The sequence below is a fragment of the Meriones unguiculatus genome, chromosome 9 (assembly GCF_030254825.1).
Source record: "Meriones unguiculatus strain TT.TT164.6M chromosome 9, Bangor_MerUng_6.1, whole genome shotgun sequence".
Lineage (NCBI taxonomy): Eukaryota > Metazoa > Chordata > Mammalia > Rodentia > Muridae > Meriones > Meriones unguiculatus.
Genome location: NC_083357.1, coordinates 71,469,734 through 71,490,703, shown reverse-complemented (window position 1 = coordinate 71,490,703; position 20,970 = coordinate 71,469,734). Strand labels below are relative to the sequence as shown.

Below are 20,970 nucleotides of genomic sequence, written 5' to 3'. Positions count from 1 at the left end.
GACTGGCCTGTAGGCAAGTCTGTGGGGGCATTTTCTTGACTGATGATTGATTTGGGAGGGCCCAGCCCACTGTAGTGTGTGCTGTGCCTCGGCAGCTGGTCCTGGGTTGTATAAGAAAGCAGGATGAACAAGGCACGAGGAACAAGCCAGTAAGAAGTGTTCCTCCAAGGAAGGCTTCAGTTCCTGCTCCTGGGATCCCGCTCTGACCTTCCTTCATGATGGGTTAGCTGAAAGCTGAATCCTTTCCTCTCTAAATTGCTTTTCATTTATCACAGCAATAGAAAGAAAACTTGGACAGTGTGCATTCATTGTATAACATGATAGATTTTTGTAATGATGTTTTGGTAAAGTTCCTTTACCATATTTGCTCCCACCATCTTCTCCCATGTGCCATCAAACAAGTCCCTCTTTGCTGTCATCAATTCCTTGTGTGTTACTTGTCATCCTGAGTCTGGCATATTTTGCACACTATGATGATCTCTGGCTCTATCTGTTTTCTTGCAAATGACAATTTCCTTTTTCCTTATGGCTGGATACACTCCATTGTGTATATATAGTGCCTATGCTCTACCCATTGAGATGCTTTGGCTGATTCTGTAACTTGCCCATAGTGCCACAGGTGCGCGTGCATTGACTCAGACTCCTTTGGGCATATTCTCAGGAATGCTGTGGCTGGTCAGAGCTCTTTATACGGATGCCCTGTTTTTTTATTTTCTTCATCTGGCCTTCTGCCCCTATCATCTTTCAATATTTCATGTCAGTCTATACTATAATATTAGAAGGTCGCTCTACTTTTATTTTAGTTTTTGAAGACTCTTCACAGTGATTTCCACAGTGGCTATACTAGCTGATAACATCTCCAGAATGGCCTAAGGGTTCCCCTCCTCTCCTTCGTCCTCACCAGAGTCTGATGTTGTTAGTTTTAATGGTAGCCATTTTATCTGGGGGTGAGATGGATTCTAAGGGCAGTTTTGAGTGTTTTCCCCCCCTGGCTAAGGATTTTGAACATTAATTTTTTTTTTTAGCTATTTGTACTTTCTCTTTTGAGAAGTTTCTGTTTATTTCATTTGTCCATTTGTTGATTAGATTCGTTTCAAGAGTGTTTCTTTTTTCCCCCACACTCTTTTAACATCCTAGATATTAACAGCCTAAATTTCAAAAGATGCTGGGTAGTCAAAGCAATCCCGAGCGAAAAGATCATGCTGGAGGAACCACAATGCGTGTTCTAAATATCCCAGAGCCACAGGAAGAATCACAGCATGGTGTTGCCACAAAAACATGCAAATCAAAGGAACAGAAGATTCAGAAAGGAATCAGCGCGGCTGCAGCTCCAGCTGTCTCACTAGGTGCCCAAAGCACACACTGGGGAAAAGAAGGCCTCCAGCACACCGCGCTGAGAAAACGGGACTCTACGTACAGAGGAGTTAAACCGGGTCTCCGTCTCTCACCGTAGCCAAAAATCACAAAGTCCTTAACGCGAGACTCAAACCCCTTAGTCTGTCAAAAGAAAACAGCAAAAACCCCTTCATGATTCAGGAAAAGGGAAGGATTTTCTGAAAAGAGCCCTAAGCCCACCGGAAATTACTGCAAAGACCGACAAGCAAGGTTGAATGATGTCAAAATGCTTCTACACCGTGAACGGAGCAACAGAGTGAAGGGACGGCCTCCAGCGTAGGATGAAAAACAAAAACAAAAACTAAGCTTGAAGCCTAGTTTGTAAATGCCTTGAAGAGACTTGAAGAGAGAGACGCCGGAGACAGGAGGATGGGGTTGGGGCGCACCGGTAGGTGGCGCCTGTTTCTTCCGGGCCGGGTATGATGTGCTCACAGCCTGGAACCCCAGGAATTGAGGGGAGTCCCGCAGCAAGGTCCACGCAAGTGTCACAGATCACGTCACGCTTAGTGCTGAGCCCATGAAGTCACTAGCTCCGCGCGGTTGCCTAGACTATCCCGGGTCTGCATTACGGTACGTCTGATAAAGTTGTATCATGTCCATACTTCGCTCCAGCCTCACTTCCCCCAAGCCAGCTCACCCCACAGAGACTATCAGGCCCTGGGTGCAGCCCCAGGGAGTTGGCTCTGAAGTTGTGGGAAGGGAGCGCCGCCTTATCAGTGTTTCAGCTGGGCGGCCTTCAGGTGACACAGGTCCTGCGGCTCTTCCGCGGCGTGCAGGCTCCGGCTCGGGCAGAATATTTGTTCGTAATCAGACACGCAAGTTCCTGCGTCCCACATGGACAATAAGGCGCACAGTGAACATTTCATAGCACCTGGACTTAGGGTTTAAGATGTGAACTTTTGGATCACTAGGCCATTGGCTTTGTAACTTCTGGGGTACTATCTAACTGGGGGCTCAATCAGTCTTCTCCCTCATATGACAATGTATTCTAGCACAAAAACCATCCTTTCTCAAAGACCCCCTTCTAGGTTTGTCCGTTTGCACTGAAGTCCCGTCGCCGTGGTCTGCAGTGAAGGTGCAAAGCCTTGGTGACTGTGGGCTGCGGGCTCGCCTTCCATTCCACGGTGGCAGGGGTGGTCTCGGCTCCGCTTAACTTCCTCTGTCAACCGAAGGAAGCAATTTTTTTTTCACTCACAGGCTTCCTGGATCCAATGACAGCATCTGTGTGGCAAGCACCTAAATGCCAGGGGGCGTCAGTGAGGGTAAAGCCACAGCGGAAAACTGCCTTTTGTGGGGGGCGGGAGGGAGGGGGGAACTCCGGGTCAGTCAGCCAGAACCATTCTCCTTCCTTTGACCTTGCATTTCAAATCTCATCCCTTGCCGCGCTTTCCCCAAACGGCCTTAAGACATACAAACAAACAAACAAACAAACAACTCCCCGACTCGCAGACATAAAAAAAAAAACAAAACCCCAAAAAACCCCGACGGGTGAAAGTCAAGCAGAACGCGCCTCCGGTTGCAGCCGGCGTCGGGGGGAGGAGCGCCGAGAGGCTGCGGAGGAGGAGGAGGAGGAGCGGCGGGCGGGCGCGCGGGCGCGCGGGGACGAGCGCGAGCAGACACACGCGCGCCGCCGCCGCCGCCGCAGCCCTCGGCTTCCGCGCCTGGAAACCTCAGCGACCGCGCCGCTGCTCCCGGAGCTCTGCGCCGCCGCCCCTCCCGCGAGGCCAGCGGGGAAGCGCAGCGGGGACTCGGGGCCTCCGGGAGGTGGTGGTGGTGGGGGAGAACCTGTGACCCCCGCGCGGGAGCGGCGGGGCGGGGCGGGGCGGGGGGGGACCGGGAGAAGATGGCGACGTCGGGAAGCGAACCCCAAGCTTTCGCGCCCGCCCTCTCGGTGACCGCCCTGCACCCGCATCTGCACCCGCACCACCAGCATCACGGAGGAGGCGCGGGCGGCTTCAACCTGCCCTTGAACCGCGGTCTGGAGCGCGCGCTGGAGGAGGCGGCCAACTCTGGGGGCTTGAACCTGAGCGCCAGGAAGCTGAAGGAGTTTCCCAGGACCGCAGCCCCGGGGCACGACCTCTCGGACACGGTTCAGGCAGGTGAGACGGGGCCGGGGCTGGCCGTGCTCATGCGGGGCGGGAGCACCTTTCCGCCGGGGCCCGAGGGGGCTGCAGCGCGCACGGTGCTTGCAGCCTGGCGGGCGCGGTGGCCCCCTCGGCCCCGCGAGCGGGGACCGCGGTGCAGGAGCGCAGGGATGCGCCTGGCGCGCGGGAAGCGGGAGATCCCGGGCGGGCCGCGAGCCGTCTCCGTGGAAGCCTTCTGCGTCCTGGCGGGAGGGGAAGCCCAGACAAAGGTGGCCGGCCCTGGGCCAGCCTTGTCCTCTCCCGAGGAGTGTCGCGGCCCGGGGGCCACCGCGCCGTGCGACCGTGGCTCGCCGAAGCCCGAGAGGCGGTGCCAGCCTTGGTTCTGCGCCTGTGCGAGCAGAGCCTGGTGGCTGGCTCTCCGCCCACGCATTTCGGTTCCCTCCGCCGGGTCTCCCCAACTAACCGGGCCTTTGCGGGGCGGGGAGGGGGGGGGCGGCCCTGCCAGGGAAGCGTGGCGTGGTGAATGAAAAGTAATTAAAGTGAGCCTGCTTGCCAGTGCGAGCCCGGCAAGTTGTAACTCGCGCCAAAGAGCAGCCGGCTTCTTCAAGCTGTGTCATGTGTTGACATAGTTGGGAGATGGGTGCTTTCCCTTCGGTAGTCCGGAGTTGTGGGAGCGGATCCATAAACAGGAAGGAGGGTGGTGGAAAAGGGTTGGGGCCTCGCGATCCGTGCGCATCTGACTTGGTTCCCGACCATCCGGTTCCGCTCTTTGCGGGACACTGTGTACCCCGGCGAGCGCCTCTCATTTCCAGGCACAGTGGGTGCCCCATTTTTGAGCCACTGCCTAGACCCCCAAGGCTGTCATTGCCTCTTCCGACGTGCGTCAGGTCTCTGGGTTTCTGGGTTGCTAAGACTCTCGGGTCAGGGTCTTTCAGCTTCCCTTTCTGAAGGAAGACTAGGGGGCGGGGCAGGGGAGCCAGCCGTGGCTTTCGGAGGCTATGTCTCTCTACTCAGTTCCGTAAACATTCATCAGGCGGCCAACTGAAGATTTAGATGGAGTTCCGAATTCGCTGGAGGCCAGAAGCACTCCTCTGGGGTCATTAAACGGTGATATTTGGATTTGAGGATTGTCAGGAAATGGGCAAGCAAGCAGACGGGGAATTCCAGAACTCGGTTCTCAACGGCTGGAGAGGCTCTTGATAGGACCTCATAGTTGCGGCTTCTCAAGTAGAAATTAGAATCTAAGAGTCGCTGGAATCGCCCTATACTCGTTTCCTCCTTGCCGTAGTTGGAACGGCTGGGTACCGCAGAGTAGAGCCAGCACGACCAATGCTGACACCTTTGTGTTCAGTAGCAGGCTTCGAGTTTTTCCAGCACTTCAGTATTGCGGAGGATTGCTCCCGAAGCTGGATAAAGTAGGCGTGTGTGCTGTGGTATTGTTTCTTTGCGAATACCGTTGCTTTAAAAGTTGTTGTTGGTGTCCATCTTTCAGTTACAACCCCCACCAGCGGTTGCTGCTTGTGAAAGTGTCCTCCCTGTTTTCCTTGGTTGTGTACGGAGGGTTTTGCAGGTGTTTAATTAGGAGTTTTACAGATATTTAATGCTCCTAAGATTCCTAACTAGAATGGCTTCATGTTACTTGTGCAGGGTAAAAACGTATGGGGGCAGAAGAGGCGAAAGGATCCCAGCTACTCAGGACAGTGGCAGGTGGATCACAGTGTCAAGGGCTGCCTGGACTACAGAGATGAGGCACTTAAGGCAATATCATAAAGAGAAGAAAGAGTAGCCAAAGAGCCAATTGTCTTATGTAAAAACTTTAATATTCACATGTGTTGAACAGGACACATGTTTTCTTATGTAAAAACTTTAATATTCACCTGTGTTGATTTCTTTGGCTCACATCAAAGCTGAGTATAGGCACACATTCCTCTCTCTCCCTGTTCTCCATAAATACTTAGGCTGGACGTGGGGACTGTACCTGTGATCCCAGGAGTTGGAGGCCAGTCTGGATTTACCAGTGAATTCCCAGCCATCCCGGGGTTACCGGGTGAGGCCCTGACTAACTCCTCATGCCTCCACGCCCCCACGCCCCTCAAAGAATATATTTAATTGAGCACTTTTCTTTACGTGTTAGAGCAACAAAGCAAAATAGAGACATTCAGTGGGTGGTGTTGACATTTCCTACACATGAGGAGTTCAGGGAGTTGATGAGTGTTTGGTAATAATAAACCCCACACAGATGGTGCTTTCTCTTAGGCCCAAGCAGAATATCCAAGCTCGGCATAGGAAGATCTTTAAAACCTTTCCACAAGTTTTTTTCTGGGCAGTAGGGATTATAGAAAACCCCTTCTCTCTGTTATCCTTTCATGGATCACAGACCATTTGGTGTGTGTCCTGTAACGTAGCTTTTCCAGCAGCTACTTCTGCAGACAGCTTCCTATGCTTGGGCAACGTGGCACAGCTGAACGGAGATGTGAAGTCAAGGATGAGAGGCCCAGAGCTGCTCAGTAGAAGTCTAGGCCCTTGTCACCCAAATGCCTGCACTTCACTCTTATAAAACAAAACAAAACAAAACAAAACAGAACATAAAACAAAACCAAAACAAAGAGCCTTTGCTTTTACTTTGAGACTGTTCATTTACCCGAATTTCAGTCTAAACAGCATTTGTTGCGCAATGGCAGGCAGTCTGTAAGTATGCTTTTTGAGAAGTGGATGGGGACAGTGGTTCAGGTGTTACTACTGTCCTCGTCCAGACTAGAACTGATGTGGGCATGGTACTGCTTGGCTAACTGTGAAGTACTTTGTATCAGGAGCACAGTTGGACCCTCATTTCCATGTGTAGAGACCGACCTGGAGACAAGCAAGGCATGCATCGGGGATTTGAATCTGGAAGGCTTCTCTCTAGTGTTCCTGTTCTGACCATCTCCTGCTGGCCAGAGTGTGATGGTGGACTGGGGTAGAACTTGGGGGGCTTCTTGGAGGTTCATCCCATAGATATTCATCCATTCACCCATTCCCATGAAGTTTTCACTCTGATTTGAGGAATGGATTGGGAGATAAACAAAACAGTTTATCTTTCAAGATGAGTAAGAGGGTTTTTTGGATGCGTGTCATATCTTTGTTTTCTAAACACAAGGGCTGGTTCACATGGGCTTGAGTTGCTCACAACAAGAGCACATAATGAGCATCTTAAGTATAAACGGAAGCACACAATTGGACCTGATGAGAAGACATACACGAAGGCTTGTCAGTGGAGCACCCATTCCCCCTGGTGCTGATTTATTACCTAGCATCAGTTCGGATATAGAAGTTCAAAAGGGTGTTTGTATGACTAAGTAAAGTGGATTGAAAAGAAAAGAAATCTGAGAGTGGCTGTCTGCATGAGGCTCAGGAAAATAAAAAAGAAAACCCTTACACAGGACTTTGGAAATTGGTATCGTTTAGCCAGGGCTGATGGTATGTGCCTGGAATCCCAGCACTTGAGGGGTCTAGGGGGTTTAGGAGTTTAAGGTCATCTGTCCGTACACGGTGAGTTCGAGGTCAGCCTGAGTTTTATGAGACCATGCCTTAAAAAAGGTTTGTACTGTGACTGAGCGGTGGAGTCTGTCATTATCAGTGTCTTACCGAGACTACGTGGGAAATGGAGGGCTTGTCTAGCTCTGTGGCGTAAATAGTTACTGAGGCTGGACCTGATGGAACAGGCCTGGCGATCCCAGCTACTCAGGGCGAAGACAGGTGCATCACAATTTCAAGGCCTGCTGGAACTACAGCGCGAGGTCAGAGCCATTCTAGGGGGAGCTTAGAGCTTGTCTCAAAACTGAAACTAAAAAGAGTTTAGCCTATCGCTAGGTGGTAGAGTCCTGCAAACACGTGTGAGACGCTAGGCCGAATGGTTCAGGCCCTCGAGCACTCTGTGCAGGTGCCCCACCATTGTGCTACCCTACACCCCGCCCCCTCCCACTCCCGCAAATGTGTATTTTTTTGTGTTTGATCGGGGAGTGGAGCTGCAGAATGTAAGACATGAAAAGCAAAGCAGAAGGTTCAGGAAGCCACCGGAGCCCCACAGGGCAAGTGAATGGTCAGACAGCACCAGGCACTGGGCGAAGCCCACAGAGTGGGAAAGGCTTCTGTGGCAGAGGTTAGGATGGCCTTCAGGGCTTGCAGGGTGGATGTGGGTGGACATGACCACATGAGCGTTCTGTGGCTGGAAAGATGAATCCAGGACAGGGAGGGAGAACTGTCGTTAAAAGAAGAGAGGGTATTTAGGTCTGTCCCCTGGCCATGTCTGCTCACCCCACCTTACAGCGGTCCAGAGCCCAGAGTTTCTGTGATCCGTTGTTTGAGGGCTGTGGGATTCGGCAGCATCCCACTCTCTCCTGCCTGACACTACCTCTCTTTAGTGTCTGTGAAGATTCAAGACCCTGGGGCAGGCTTGTGTGCAGCCAGCTGACTTCCCCTACCCCACCCCCACCCTGTAGCTGCAGAGTCCTTGGCTATGAGCATATTTTAGCCATTGGAATCCACACAGAACTAGATAATGAAATCTGGTTTTCATAACATGCCCTGTTCCGTAATTTTGGCCATGCAGATTTTTCACTGTTAAATATAGTGAAACCATTTGAAACCACATTTTCTTTTTCTTTTTTTCCTTTTGGTTTTTTAAGATAGTATTTCTCTGTGTGGCCCCAACTGTCCTGGAGCGCATTCTGTAGACCAGGTTGGCCTCAAACTTAGATCCACTGGCCTCTGCCTTCCCCTGTGGGTGCTGGGATTGAGAGTGTATGCTACCAGGCCTGATCATGTGTGTTTTCTTAAAACTTGTGTTCTTTCACTTGGGAGGCAGAGGCAGGTGAATTCAAAGCCAGCCAGGTCTACAGAGTGAGTCCCAGGAAAGGCAGAGCTACACAGAGAAAAACCCTACTCACCCTCCATCCTCACTCCCACCCCACCCCCAACAAAATAGACAAAAACTTGTAGTCTTCCTTGGATATATCTAGTTTTAAATTGTTTTTCTGCTGTTTAATTGGTTTGTTGGTTATTGATGACATTTTATTAGTCACTTATTTTTTTTAATTTTTAATAATTTTTAGGGAATTTTATACATGTATATAATATATTTATATTCACCCCATTACTTTCTCCTTTGCCCTGCCCCTCTGCCTGAACCCCTTCTTCCCAGTGCGCTCCTCCTCTTCTAATTCCATGACGTTTTGTGTGTAACCCCTGAATTTTTAATTAGTGTTGACAGTTGGTGACCGTAAGGTTGCCTGTGCTCCGTTAGACACTCCCCCGTGCTCCCGTAGTCCTCTTAGCGTGCTTGTCCGCCCTGTGCAGTTCAGATGCTCTGTTCAGGAACCTGTACCCTTTCCCTTCCTTTCCATGTTTTCTTCTACTGCTGATTAATTTCTTCCCTGTCCAGGCGGAGAGGACTTCTGCTCTTGAGGCTGCTCCAGTACTGTGATTCAGGACGCATGGCGGGTCTGAATCACGGCCACATGGACTCTCCCCTGTGGTGTGGCCCAGGAGTCCCTACCAACATGAGTGTTAGATTGCTCGGTTGAAGAGCCAGCAGCGTACACATGCTTCCAGCACACACGGAGAGGCCAGGAAGCCAGTCCATCATGAAAGTGTGGCCCAAAGCTGTTGATCTGGTCTTTGAACTGACTCTTTTGGAGATTTTTTTTGTGAGGCCTGGTACCATTTCATTCCCTTTTTTCTGGTTCTTCTTAGGCCAAAGTTTGCCTCACACCCGACGATTGAACACTTTTAATTTCAGGTGTTGACTAAGAGTTTTTCTGAGTTTCCAAGGCAAGCAAAACTTTTCTACCTCATTGGTTAGTAACTCTGTGCCGTCAGTATTTAAAGGATACGTAGACAGATGCCTTATGGAGTTCTTTTCTTTTCCTTTCTGAGACTTCTCTGCTGACACTCATTTCCATCATTGCTTTATTAAACCTAAGTCCGTTCTCTCCCCCCCCTTCAAGTGTGCTTTTCTGTCCGTACGTCCTGTTCTCCGTATCCATCAAGAGTCTGAGTCTTTTATAGAAAATCCTCGGGTAAGCTGAGCAGTGTTTACTTCCTGTTCCTGTCTCTGTTGTCCACCACCCCACTCCACCCCCTACCCTCTGCCCTGTGTGCTTTTGTGGAGATTCAGTGAATTAAATGGCCGAAGTGGTTATGAATGCATTACTCAAGACACAACACTTGAGCTTAGCTCTTTGGAAACTTGTATTTAGTTTTAGAGAGATAATAGCCTTGGGTTAGGTAGTTGACCAATTCAGGAACCCTCCGATCATGTCAGTTTGAGTGAGTTGGCGTTAACTACCATGTCAAGTTATAAAGTTATAACAGACTGAATCAAAGTTTTAATCGCCAACTGGTCTCATACCTGTCATCAGGGCTTCAGGGCCAGCCTGGGCTCTAGGAGGACGCCCTGTCTGAAAAACACAAAGCAACAAAAATTTAAGTCTGTAAGCCCCAAAACCTAACTGTGTTTTTTTCACAGCTTGAGTGCTTTATTTAGTGAGCTAGCACAGCTCATGGGAAGCCTGGCTTCTGTCAGTTGCTACTGTTGTGTTCCATGGAAGCTGTTTAGTGTGTATGTGTGTGCGTGTGTTTGAGTATGTGCATGCATGTGGAAGCTGTGTGCCGCTGGTGCTGCTGTGTGTTCCTCTGTAGCTCTTCACCTTTTGAGACAGGGCCTCTCACTGGGTCTGCGCTCACCCACCGGCCAGCGAGCTGCAGGGATCTGCCTGCGTCTGACTCCCACCTCCACCTTACTGCAGCTGGCTTGTAAGTGGGCGGATGTTGGGGATTCAGGCCCTCATGCTTCCATGACAGGCACTTCACTGCCCGAGCCATCTCCTTAACTATGAAGTTTATTTTTGTGCCAGAACTTAGATAGGATTTTTAAAAAAAATAAGCGGTGAGAACTGTTCAGCAAAAACAAAAACAAAACAAAATCGAAAAAAAAAAAGCAAACAAAAACAGTCTGCAAGAAAGAAAAGGAAAAAAGAAGCCAGGCATAGGAAAACTGGCCCTGTCAGAGTAGACTGACGCATGAGGCATTCTTGTGCTGTTGTTCCTTCTGTTTCGAGAGCCCGGCGGCCTGCTTCCGTTCACTTCAGTAAGAAATAAATGCATTTGGAGACCACGAAGTAACTGAGAAGAAAGTGAGATTGTTTACATGAACAGAAAGTTGACAGTTGTGAGAATTGGACTGCTTTTGCATATTTCAGGATCTGTGGAAAAGGGAAATGCGTTTAAATTTTTTAAAATGTTTTTATGCATATGAGTCTTTTGCTTGAATATATGCCTGTGTACCAGGTGTGAGCTTGGGGCCTATCGAGGTCAGTTCTTGGATGGAATGCCCTAGAACTGTAGTCAGAGACGATTATGAGACACCATGTGGATTCTGGGAAACGAATCTGGTCCTCTGCAGTAACAAGTGTTCTTAACTACCGAGACAGGAAATGTATTTTTAATTAGAGTTCTGTGTGCTTACAGTTTGCCTCGGCTGTATACTCCTATACTGGCCGAATAAGGAAGGTGTAAACAGGGAGGAATGCAAAGACAAAAAGAAATCAGAGCAACAATGTTGACTTTTCATGGGAGAAACATCCCCCTCCCCCTTTCTTCTTTAAGACACAGCCTTCTTAGGTAGCTTGGGCCTGCCTCGGAATTCTCTGTATAACCTTGAACTTGATATTTGGTCCAGGCTGTCCTTCAATCGTGATCCCCTGCTTCCATTTCCCAATGTTGGGATTTTTTTTTCAGTTAGAAATTAATCGCTTTGCTGCTGATTTGATTTTGCCATAGGCAGGTGAGCTTGCTTGACTTGAAGCCAGCACACTGAACTTAGGTTGTTGGAAGTAGGTACCGGGTCTTGGGCTATTCCTTGAGGCTGGCTCCTGTAGCTCCCTCTGCTGCATGAGCCTAAAGAGAGCATGAGAGGACCAGGGAGAGAGCCTTTTAGAGAGCTGTGAAGTTTTCTCATCACTGGTCTCCCGTGCCCACTTTTCTCATTCTCCAGCATGGCCTCGCTTCAGCATTCCTGAGCTGGCGCAGCAGTCTTGATCTCTGAACAGTGACAGTTCAAAGTTGCACTCTCAGTAGACTGCCCGCCTTGCCTCCTGTGGACCGTGTTCAGTTTGCCCATCCACGTCTTTGGTCACATGTTTCCACTCTGCCCTGTGGAATTCTGCGTGTCCAGTTCATATTCCATGCAGTCCCCGGCCTGCCCAAAGCAGGCTGCCTTCCTGCCTGCCGGCCTCCTCTTGAGCATCCCAGCGTAGAATCAGATGCCGCTCCACGGCGTATTTGTGTCATTTCCTCACGCATTTTTGTATTTCATTATCTTCTTCCTTCACAGTGACTTGACTTCCATGGTTTCTGTAACCCGTGGTCAGTGGCTGTCCTAAATATTAAATGGAAAAGTTTAGAAATAAGCAAGTCGTCAGCTTTTAAGTTGTGTGCTGTTCCCCAGTGGCATGATGAAACGAAGCCCCATTCTCCCTCACCCTGGCTGGGGTATGAGTCATCCCTCTGCCTAACGTATCTATGCTCTGTATGCTACCAACTTGTGACTCACTCAGGGGTCTTCTTGGCCATCTGGTCAGCTGATGCAGGAGAGCGCCCTTGTGTTCAGGGACCCCTCATGGAGTGTAACTCACCATCAGAGTACCTTCACCACTCATCTCACTTTGTCCTGCCGGGGTGGGAATTGTGTCATCTTAGGTCGGCACTAGTATGGTAGAATATTGTGTGTGTGTGTGCTTGTGTGTGTGTTGTGTTGAGGTGGAGACAGACATTTCCTGAAGGGATGGGGCTGGGAAGCTAGTTCTGTTGGTCGAGCACTTATGCAGAATCAAGCCTGATGCCTGGATCTTAAGTTAGAAAAGCCTGGTCGAGTGGTTTTCTTAACCCCAGCCCTGGAGAGGCAGAGACGGTTGGAACCCCAAGCTCTCTCCAGCCAGACTAGCCTACTCGGTGAGTTCCAGGCCAGTGAGAACCTATGTCTTGAAAGGGGGGGAAGAGACGGAGCAGAATCGTACCTGGGGTTGTCCTCTGGCCTCTGTATGTGCAAGCCCACACATGTGCCTGTCCACACAGATGCTTATGCACGCCCCACAAAAAGAAAGGCCACATTTATTACAGTATTTTTATTTTATTAGTTACTGTCCGTTTTAAATAATTATTATCTTAGTTTTAATCGAGTGTATTTGTGTGTGTCTGTGTATGGGGAAGTGCAGTACCCAAGGAGGCCAGAAGACAGTATTGTTGCAAGAGATTTGGAGCCTGATATGGGGGCTAGGAACCAAATTCAGGTCCTCTGCAAGAGTAGCAGGTGCTCTTCACGGTGGAACCATCTCTGTAGCCCCTGTTAGTTACCTTTTTTTTTTTTTTAAGTCCCACTGTGCCTCCCTTGGAAAATCACACTTTAGCATGGGCATGTGCTGACAGGAAGAAGCGTTCTTTATACAGAGTTGAGCACTAGTTGCGTTTTCAACACCCACCAGGGACCTCGGGCTGGTTCCCTCAGAAGAAAAGGGGAAGTGCTCTGCTTTCCCCAGGTTTAAGTTTCTTCCTCCTGCACTGGCTTGTAAGAGTGGCTAGAGAGGGACTTTCCTGATTTGTGTGTGCGCGCGCGCCTTGCCGGCCTAGCACAGCACAGTGAGGTAAACCGCACTGCTCCTGTGATGTCTCTGTCCTGCACTTAGATGCTGCACTTTCATCTGTTATCTTGGATCTACCGCGAGGCTGTCCCATACTCCTGCATTGTTAGTTGATCTGCTGTCGTTTTCCCCCCACCTTCCCCCGTGCTAGCTTTCTATGACATCCGTAAGTCGGATGACTTAGAGAAGGAACTCTGCAAGAGGTGGACAGAAATGTTACGGAACCAAGCAGCAGATAAAGAAACTGGTAAACAAGACCTGCTTGTGGGGACTCAAGTCTGACTTCTAGATCCTACGTGAGAAAATGCTGGGGAGGGTGGTGTTCTTAACTGGCAGATAAATCTGGGTGTGGTGACACAGGCCTGTAATTTCAGCACTCCGGAGTTTGAGCCTAGCTTGGGCTATACTGCATGTCTCGGGCTATCCGGAGCTATATAATGAGACCCTTTAGCTAACAAAATATCAAACAGCAAATTCTTGTCTAGCTTTGGGGAGAAGGGAACCTTTATTCATACACTGTCTAGGGAATGTGAATGAGTGCATTGCTATGGAAATCGTTGTGGAGGTTCCTCAAAAAAAGGGGTGGGGAGGGGGCTGAAGGGATTGTTCAGCTGTTAAGAGCACTTAGCGCTGAGGACCAGAGTTTGGTTCCCAGCATTCCATGGTGGCTCATAACTGTCTGTAATTTCAGTTCCAGGGCTTCCAGCGCCTCTTCTGATCTCTGTAGGCTCCTGCATGCATGTGGTACACATATGTATACTCAGGCATACTCATACACGTGTGGTATATAAAGTATGTTAAAAAAAAAAACCCTAAACAACCATGAAATGGAACTGGCGGATGCACACTTCGAGTTCACATCAGTGTAGAGCATGCCCGTGCTTATTGCAGCACTATTCATGATAGCCAAGTTAGGAACCAGCTTAGATGTCTGATAGGTAGATTTAAAGATATGACAGAGATGCATACTGTTGCCAGACCCAGCCACCAAGAAGAACCGATGTCATTTGTGGGGGAAATGGACGGAACAGGAGATCACCTCAAGCAAAAGGAATCAGGGAATCAGGCTGAAAGATGATATTGCTTGTTTTTCTCTCATTTCCAGAATCTAGATTTTTGAAAAAAAAAAAAAAAAAAAAAAAGGACTGGAAAGTAGCGGACCTGTTTGAGAAAGGGGAGGGTGTCAGTGAGGGTTGGGGCCAGCAGAGAGGGTAACAGGGGTTTGAATAAGATCAAGTACATGATGTACATACTTGATGATGTGATGGTGCCCATTACTGTGTGCAGTGAATGTACATTAAGAAAAGAAATGGATAAATAAAAACTAGCCAGTTTGGTGTGCCTGTGTTTCTGTGTGTGTGTGTGTGTGTGTGTGTGTGTGTGTGTGTGTGCCAGAGGTCTACATTGACTATCTTCATACTTAATACATTTTAAAAATTTTATGAAAGTATTATTTTTTTAATTTAAAAATTTCTTCTTTAGATTTTAAATTTTTATGTGTGTGTTTTTGTTTCCTTGTGCGTGTGCGTGCGTGTGCGCGTGAGCGTGCAACATATGCTTGTTAGGTTAGAAGAGGGCGTCAGAGTCACTGGAATTGGAGTAACCGATGGTTTTGAGCTGCTTTGGGAATCGAGCTTTGGTCCTCTGTAAAAACAAAGTGCTCCTAACTGCAGGGCCATCTCTCTAGCTCTAAAGTTGTTTTGTAAAGAACTTGCTAATAAAAAAAAAATCACACTCTATCTTATTTTTTGACCTTTTGTGAATGTGAAACTCAAGCTTCAGGGATCTGTTTCTCTCAGTGCTAGCAATACAGCCACAAGTAGTGGTTTTCTGCTTTTAGGACCAGTACTCAGGTCCTCACGCTTTCATTTTTGGGCACCTATTATATATAAGGAGGGGTGGATTTTTTTAATATTGTATTTTTTAAGGTTTTAATATCTATCTATCTATAGGTACATGAGATGTAGTTTTATCTACTTCATAGACTCTGGTGAAGAGTAAAGAATTAATGTGTTTGAAAGTACTTTTACATATTTAAGTAGTCTCACTGTCAAGTGTTAACTTGGTGATAAAGACCCTTAGCTAGAGGGGCTCTCATAGGCTAGCTCAGTGGTTGAAACCGATTCTCTTTCGATTCTAAGACTTGAGTTGGGGTCTTTGACTCTAAAAACCTTGACTCCCTGGCCAGGTAAATCCTGACCATCGCTTTCTTTACCTGTGAAAGGGGGTAAACATTACCTGCTAAGTTGTTGTGAGGGGGGCTATCCAGCACCATGGTGCCAGACATTGCTTCAGTTTGTTTTGTTTAGTGCTTGCTGGCTGTTGTGCTTTAAGCATCGGGGCTGAGTCACCCTGGCCACACCTTTCTCTTGTCTTCAGAAGAAGATATGTAGAAAAAAAAAACCCCTAGAACCCCTTTCCTCATATCCCTCTGCCATTAATGCTGAGGACGGTGAGTCCCGGAGGACTCTCTCAGTTGGTCAAGGTCACATAGCAAAAGTGGCGGGTGCCTGAACCCAGCTCACCTCTCATTGGCCTGTTGCTGCCGAGTCAGGAGGCCACACGGGATGGATGGGAGGCTTCTGCCCCTCTCTAAAGGTCCCAGATCATGCTACCTTGTGACAGGCCCCACAGCAGGAAACCTTCAACGACATCTGGTCCAAAGCTGGGGAGGATGACTTAAGACCAACAGTAGTTACGGATTAAGCATGTTAGTTCAGGATTTTACTGCCTGTGGTTTGGGGGACTTGCACAGGCCCCTTGTGGGTTGGATTCCAAGTATTTAACGGTCTTGTTGGGTAGTCTGGTTCACAAATGGTAGGCCACAGGGTTCTTTCGGTAGCAGCCTTTGTGATGTAGGATTTGCTCTTTTCCAGGTTTCCCGTGAAAACAATGAGTTTAGTTCTCTTGCCAACCCAGGAAGGCCCGCTTACCCCAGCAGATGCAGGCCTTTGTGTTAATGCTGAATTCTTTCTTCTTCTTCGTTTTTTCCTTGTGTATATGGGTGTGTGCGGGTGTGTGTGTCTCTGTGGAGGACAGATGTCAACCTTGAGTGTCCTTTCTCAGGATAGCCAAGCCAGGCTACACAGAGAAATCCTGTGTTGAAAAACCAAGAACAGAAAAAAAAGGAAAAAAAAAATAAACAAAAAAGAAGAAGAAGAAAGAGAAGGAAAGAAAGAAGAAAGACAGAAAAGAAAAGAAAAGAAAAAAGAAAGAAAGAAAGAAAGAAAGAAAGAAAGAAAGAAAGAAAGAAAGAGAAAGAAGAAATGCCCCTTCCTGCTTGGGTCCTGTGTAGATTCATAGGGAGACACACTGTAGCTCCACAGAGTTGCCTTATGGTGGGTGACCAACAGAAGTCTAGGTCCCATGGGGACAGGTGGCTCAGTTTTCATCAATCAAGGCAGGACTCAGAAAGTGCGAGCCTGTCATTGGCACAGTGCCCGGAGAGCTCAAGCTGCTAGGTCTTCATCCAGCTACAGATGGCATGGCACTGCACTTCTGTGCCTCAGTTTCCTCAGGGTAAAAGGAGCATGGTGACCGTCTGGGTTCTTGTGAAGAGTAAATTGTTGTGTGCCTGCGTGTGTTGTGTAGACCGACACTGCGCACAGAATTTGCCATCTTGAGACATCTGTAAGAGAAGCCACTCTGACAAGCCATGGAGAGATCAGCTTCCTGGAAATTTTGTGACATTAACATAGCGATCTTAATACCCAGAAAGGCTGGGTGTGCAAGCTGCCAGTGCGTGGAGGTGATGTTTCTACTCTCCTGACTGACTTGGGAAGGTGGAAGTGTCCCATGCAGGCGAGAGGGACAGGGATGTTTTTCTTGGGTTACACTGCCATTCTGTCTGGTAAAGTCAGAACCAGTGTTCTAGGCTTTTTGTTTGTTTGTTTTTTCCCCATTTTTTTCCCTTAGCTTGACAGTGGTCTTCAGTCTGATTTGACAAAGGTATCCTGAGGGAAGTGAGTTAGTTGATGGTGAGGATTGAACCCTGGGTTCTCTGCATGTTGGGTCTGCATTCCTGAGCCCTAAAATACATCGAGGAGCAGGGTGCTGTATTCAGCATTTCTGTCTGGGAGAGGATGGTGGAGTCTGGCAGTACTTGACTGACGTCAGTATCAAGATTCAAACCTGTCTCCTCTTACTGTTTCTTTTTAACCTTAGTCAGAAGGCATTTCATTAACCCTACCCCACCCCTGCCCAAAGATGTATTTAAGGAAAGGCAAGGGGCTTCATCGTGTTAAGCAGTATCACTCGTGGGTCAGCATGATTTCCACTCGGTTCCCAGCTTATCCAGCATCTTTTTTTCTGAGAAGGGAACTCAGGTGATGCAAGTACACTCTGAGTAAGAAAAGGTGGTACCCAGTTGGACCTCAGCATCTCAGGAAGCCCAAGAGCATCCCTTGCTTTGGCAGCATTGGAGGAATGGATGAGAGGGAGACATTTGTTATGAGACTCCACCCTAGGGCGTTGGGACAGATGAGCGTTTGGGTAGTAGAGATGCTGGCGCACATCCCGGACTCTGGTTCCTAATCCATGCGACTTCCCATACCCACCTGAAGCAGTGTGCAGAGGGACTGTGTTAAAGCTGTGGAGAGTCCAGCCAGAACCTGCTCCTGTGTGTCATGCTGACTGTCAACTGCTTCTGTAAGAAATGAATTTCAGTTGAAGATAATGTGTTAAGAACTTCCAACTGTAATGACTTGAAACAGTCATTTAAGAAAGGAGGAAACACTAAAAATGTAGATATATATTTATCGTTTGTTTGGATATAAACGTTTCCTACTAGACTGTAATTTGTAACTCAGTTGATCCTTTCATTGACATCTTACTAGACTTCAAATCTCTTTAATGAGAAATGAGCAAGTATCAGTTTGGTTAGAGACCAAGAAGTTCAGGATCCAGAGCGCTACAAGTGACAAGTACCTATTTTCTGAAAGTTCCCCTCCCTCCCTCCCTCCCTCCCTCCCTCCCTCCCTCCCTCCCTCCCTTCCTTCTTTTTTTTCTTTCTTGCTTTATATCTTTTCTTTTTTTTGGTTTTTTGAGTTAGCAATCTATCTACCTGCCTCTGCCTCCCGAGTGTGAGTGCTAGGATTAAAGGTGCTGCGCCGTCCTGTCACCGCCCGGCTAAAAGTTGTCTTTTAGCTAGCGAGAATCATTGATTTGATCTGTTAAAATGTTCATTTTATTTTTTTAGTGTGTTACGTGGTTGCATTTAAAATCTTGCAAGTATGGAGTCAGGCCTGGTAGGGTAGACCAGCGGTTTCAGCCACTGGGGAGGTTGAGACAGGGAGATTCATGGCCAGCCTTTGCCGGAGACTTAGTGCAGAGCCAAGCTGGACTAGTTAGTAAGACCCGGTCTCAAAATAGAAAGTCATCAAAAGGGTTGGGCATGAGGCTCGTAGTATCTCTAGTATGTGTGGCTCCCGTACTGCCCCAAAGAGAAAAGGAAACCTTTTAAGTGAGCCAGAGTGGAGAGTGAGTTTAGGGCCAGAGGGCTAACATGCATGAGCCTCTGGGCCTGATCCCCAGCACTGCAAAAACCTTTGGTTTGCAGTTTGAATCTAACTTAAATGAAGGGAAGGCATCTTTCTCTCTTTGCATAGCATGTGGTTTAAAGTATGTGTGTGTGTGGGGGGGGGGGGGGCGGGAAGGAGAGAGAGAGACAGAGACTTTAGAAAGCCTGGATGAATCCAAATCAACTTTAGTTTTAGCTGTGGTTCAGAACATGCTTTCTGGTGACTGTGGTGTACTTTCACTAGTATTGTGACCCAGAGCCCATTAGAGGTGACCCCCCAGACAGTTGATAGCCAATTTGAAGTCTTTATTCTAGCTGGCTGGGAACACACTCACGTATTCAGCCCTTGTGTAGCCTGGAGCCTTCAGACCAAGAGGCTGTTAAAGGTAAACCCCACCTCCTGTTATCTCCCTCAGCAGCTGCAGGGGACCATCACAGAAAGCAGGCAGTGTAACAGAAGCTAAGATAAACAGCCAGCTGGAGGGGGTCCTTTACCAGCCACAGTTTACAGAAGCTCAGTCAGCTGGGACAGCTTGACCTCAGGTCTCAGAATGTGACTGGGGTAATCTTCTATGGGATTTTCCATCGGGGTGATCAGATTCTAGTTTAAGCTGAAATGGCCTCAGCAAGACTACAAGATGGAGGACCCCCCCTCCTGACCCCCGCCACCACACTGTCCTGCCCTGTTATGGCACACAGTTCTGAGTGGGGATGTCCAGAAATATGATCTGTTTTATGAAACTCAGTTGGTAGCTGTGAAGACTTGCTGGCTGCTTTCCTGAATGTTAACGAAGACTGGATAGCGCCCCTCGAACAGTGGGAGTTCTGAGGTCCTCTACTTGTCAGGAGGGTGAGGCATGCTGGGAGGAGCCACAGGTACTCGGCTAGACTGTCCCTGGTTTCCTTGAGACCTAACACCAGTTTTGTTCAGTCAGGTCTTGAAGGGGAAATGTTTATCCTCGTCATCTTAGCCAGCTACCAGCACTGCTGTCCTTTGAAGGGACTTGCAGTACTTGGCTGGGCTTTTCTTTTTCAACTTCATGCCACGAAATCCTTTTGATAAGGTGTTTGGCATTTGACTAGCAAAATATAGCACTAATTTTGACTAGCGAGATGTAGCACTAATTTAAAAATCATGAGATGCCAGATGCGTCAAAAGGAGTTTGTAGTCATGTAGACATGATTTAAATAATGATAACAAGGCAGACTTAGCGACCAAATGGACATAGAGCCAGCCCAGGAGATGGTACCTTGCAAGGGACAGGAATGAGGAAGTGGTTCGGCCTTTGCTTTTGCTGTTGTTCTTGAACAAAGGTGTGCTCATGTAGTCCATGCAAGCCTTGAACTCAGCCTGCCACATGCCAGGATTACAGGAATGGACCCCCGTGTCCACTAAGAGAATGTTTGTATTGATCGTGACAGCGGCAGCACAGGCGAATACATTTGTCAGTACTCCTTACCTGAAATGGGTGCATTTTACTATAGACGTCACATTTTCCCCAAGTAGACTAAAACCGCACCTAGGCGTGTCCTCGCCCACTTAGAAAGCGGCTCCTTTCCGTGTGTTCTCAGCCCTCTGCCCCCGGCTCAGTCCCAGCTGACAAGCTGTTTTAAAATAGAGCGGCTGGTTGGATGGAGCTGTACCAGTGAATCCTGCCCACCTGGGAAGGATGGCCTTTCTGCTTTTATTTTCTTACTTTAAAGTAACTCATCAACACTGTCTTCATGAGATACTTTAATTCTGCTCATAAGTGTCACTTAAAAAAATAAAACAACAACAACAGCTGATGAACAGAAAGACTCTAGTGTTGCGCCAAGTGTGCTGTGACCACTGGGTTGCTGTTAGCTGAGTTCAAGGCAGAAGAGCGCTGCCCTGCTGTTGTGATTGTCGCATGCTACAGAGTGACCGTCCCTCACCCTATACAGTAGATCTCTTTTATGTTATCTATAAGCCAGGGCAGAAGTGGGGGTGGGGAGGCGAGAGTTTGCACCCCAGCTGTCTGATTCTGAAACTTGAACCACCTTTCTCACGACATGCTGCCGTTGTGAACTGCTCTTTGCCAGGGACCGGTGGAGCGGCTGGTTGGATCCCGAAGCCCTGGGACCATGTGGCCTGTCCCTTTCCAACTTCCCAAGGCACAGCTGTGATCCTGCACACTGCCTGTCAGGCCCTCCCTGGCTCTTTCCTGCTGGCCCACCCAGGCTCAGCTGCTTGACAGCAGTCTCTAGGGCCTCTGGAATCTGGCGTCACCCTGCTTATCCTACTGGGGTCTCCTGTGAGGCCTTCCTCAAAGGCCTC

The 20,970-nt window shown here is 48.5% G+C and overlaps 1 protein-coding gene across 5 annotated transcripts in view; it reads left to right on the top strand.

The window, feature by feature from the left end:
- The first annotated feature begins 2,975 nt into the window (after positions 1 to 2,975).
- The window catches only part of Lrch1 (leucine rich repeats and calponin homology domain containing 1), a 173,227-nt gene continuing 155,232 nt past the window's right edge, over positions 2,976 to 20,970 (top strand). The window contains exon 1 of one of the 5 annotated variants that reach the window (XM_060391442.1): positions 2,976 to 3,494. In XM_060391442.1, coding sequence (XP_060247425.1) covers positions 3,239 to 3,494 — 256 coding nt within the window. In that variant the 5' untranslated portion in view covers positions 2,976 to 3,238. The remainder of the gene's footprint in view (positions 3,495 to 20,970) is intronic. The other 4 variants (XM_060391443.1, XM_021647050.2, XM_060391444.1 and 1 more) reach the window with 4 other exon arrangements.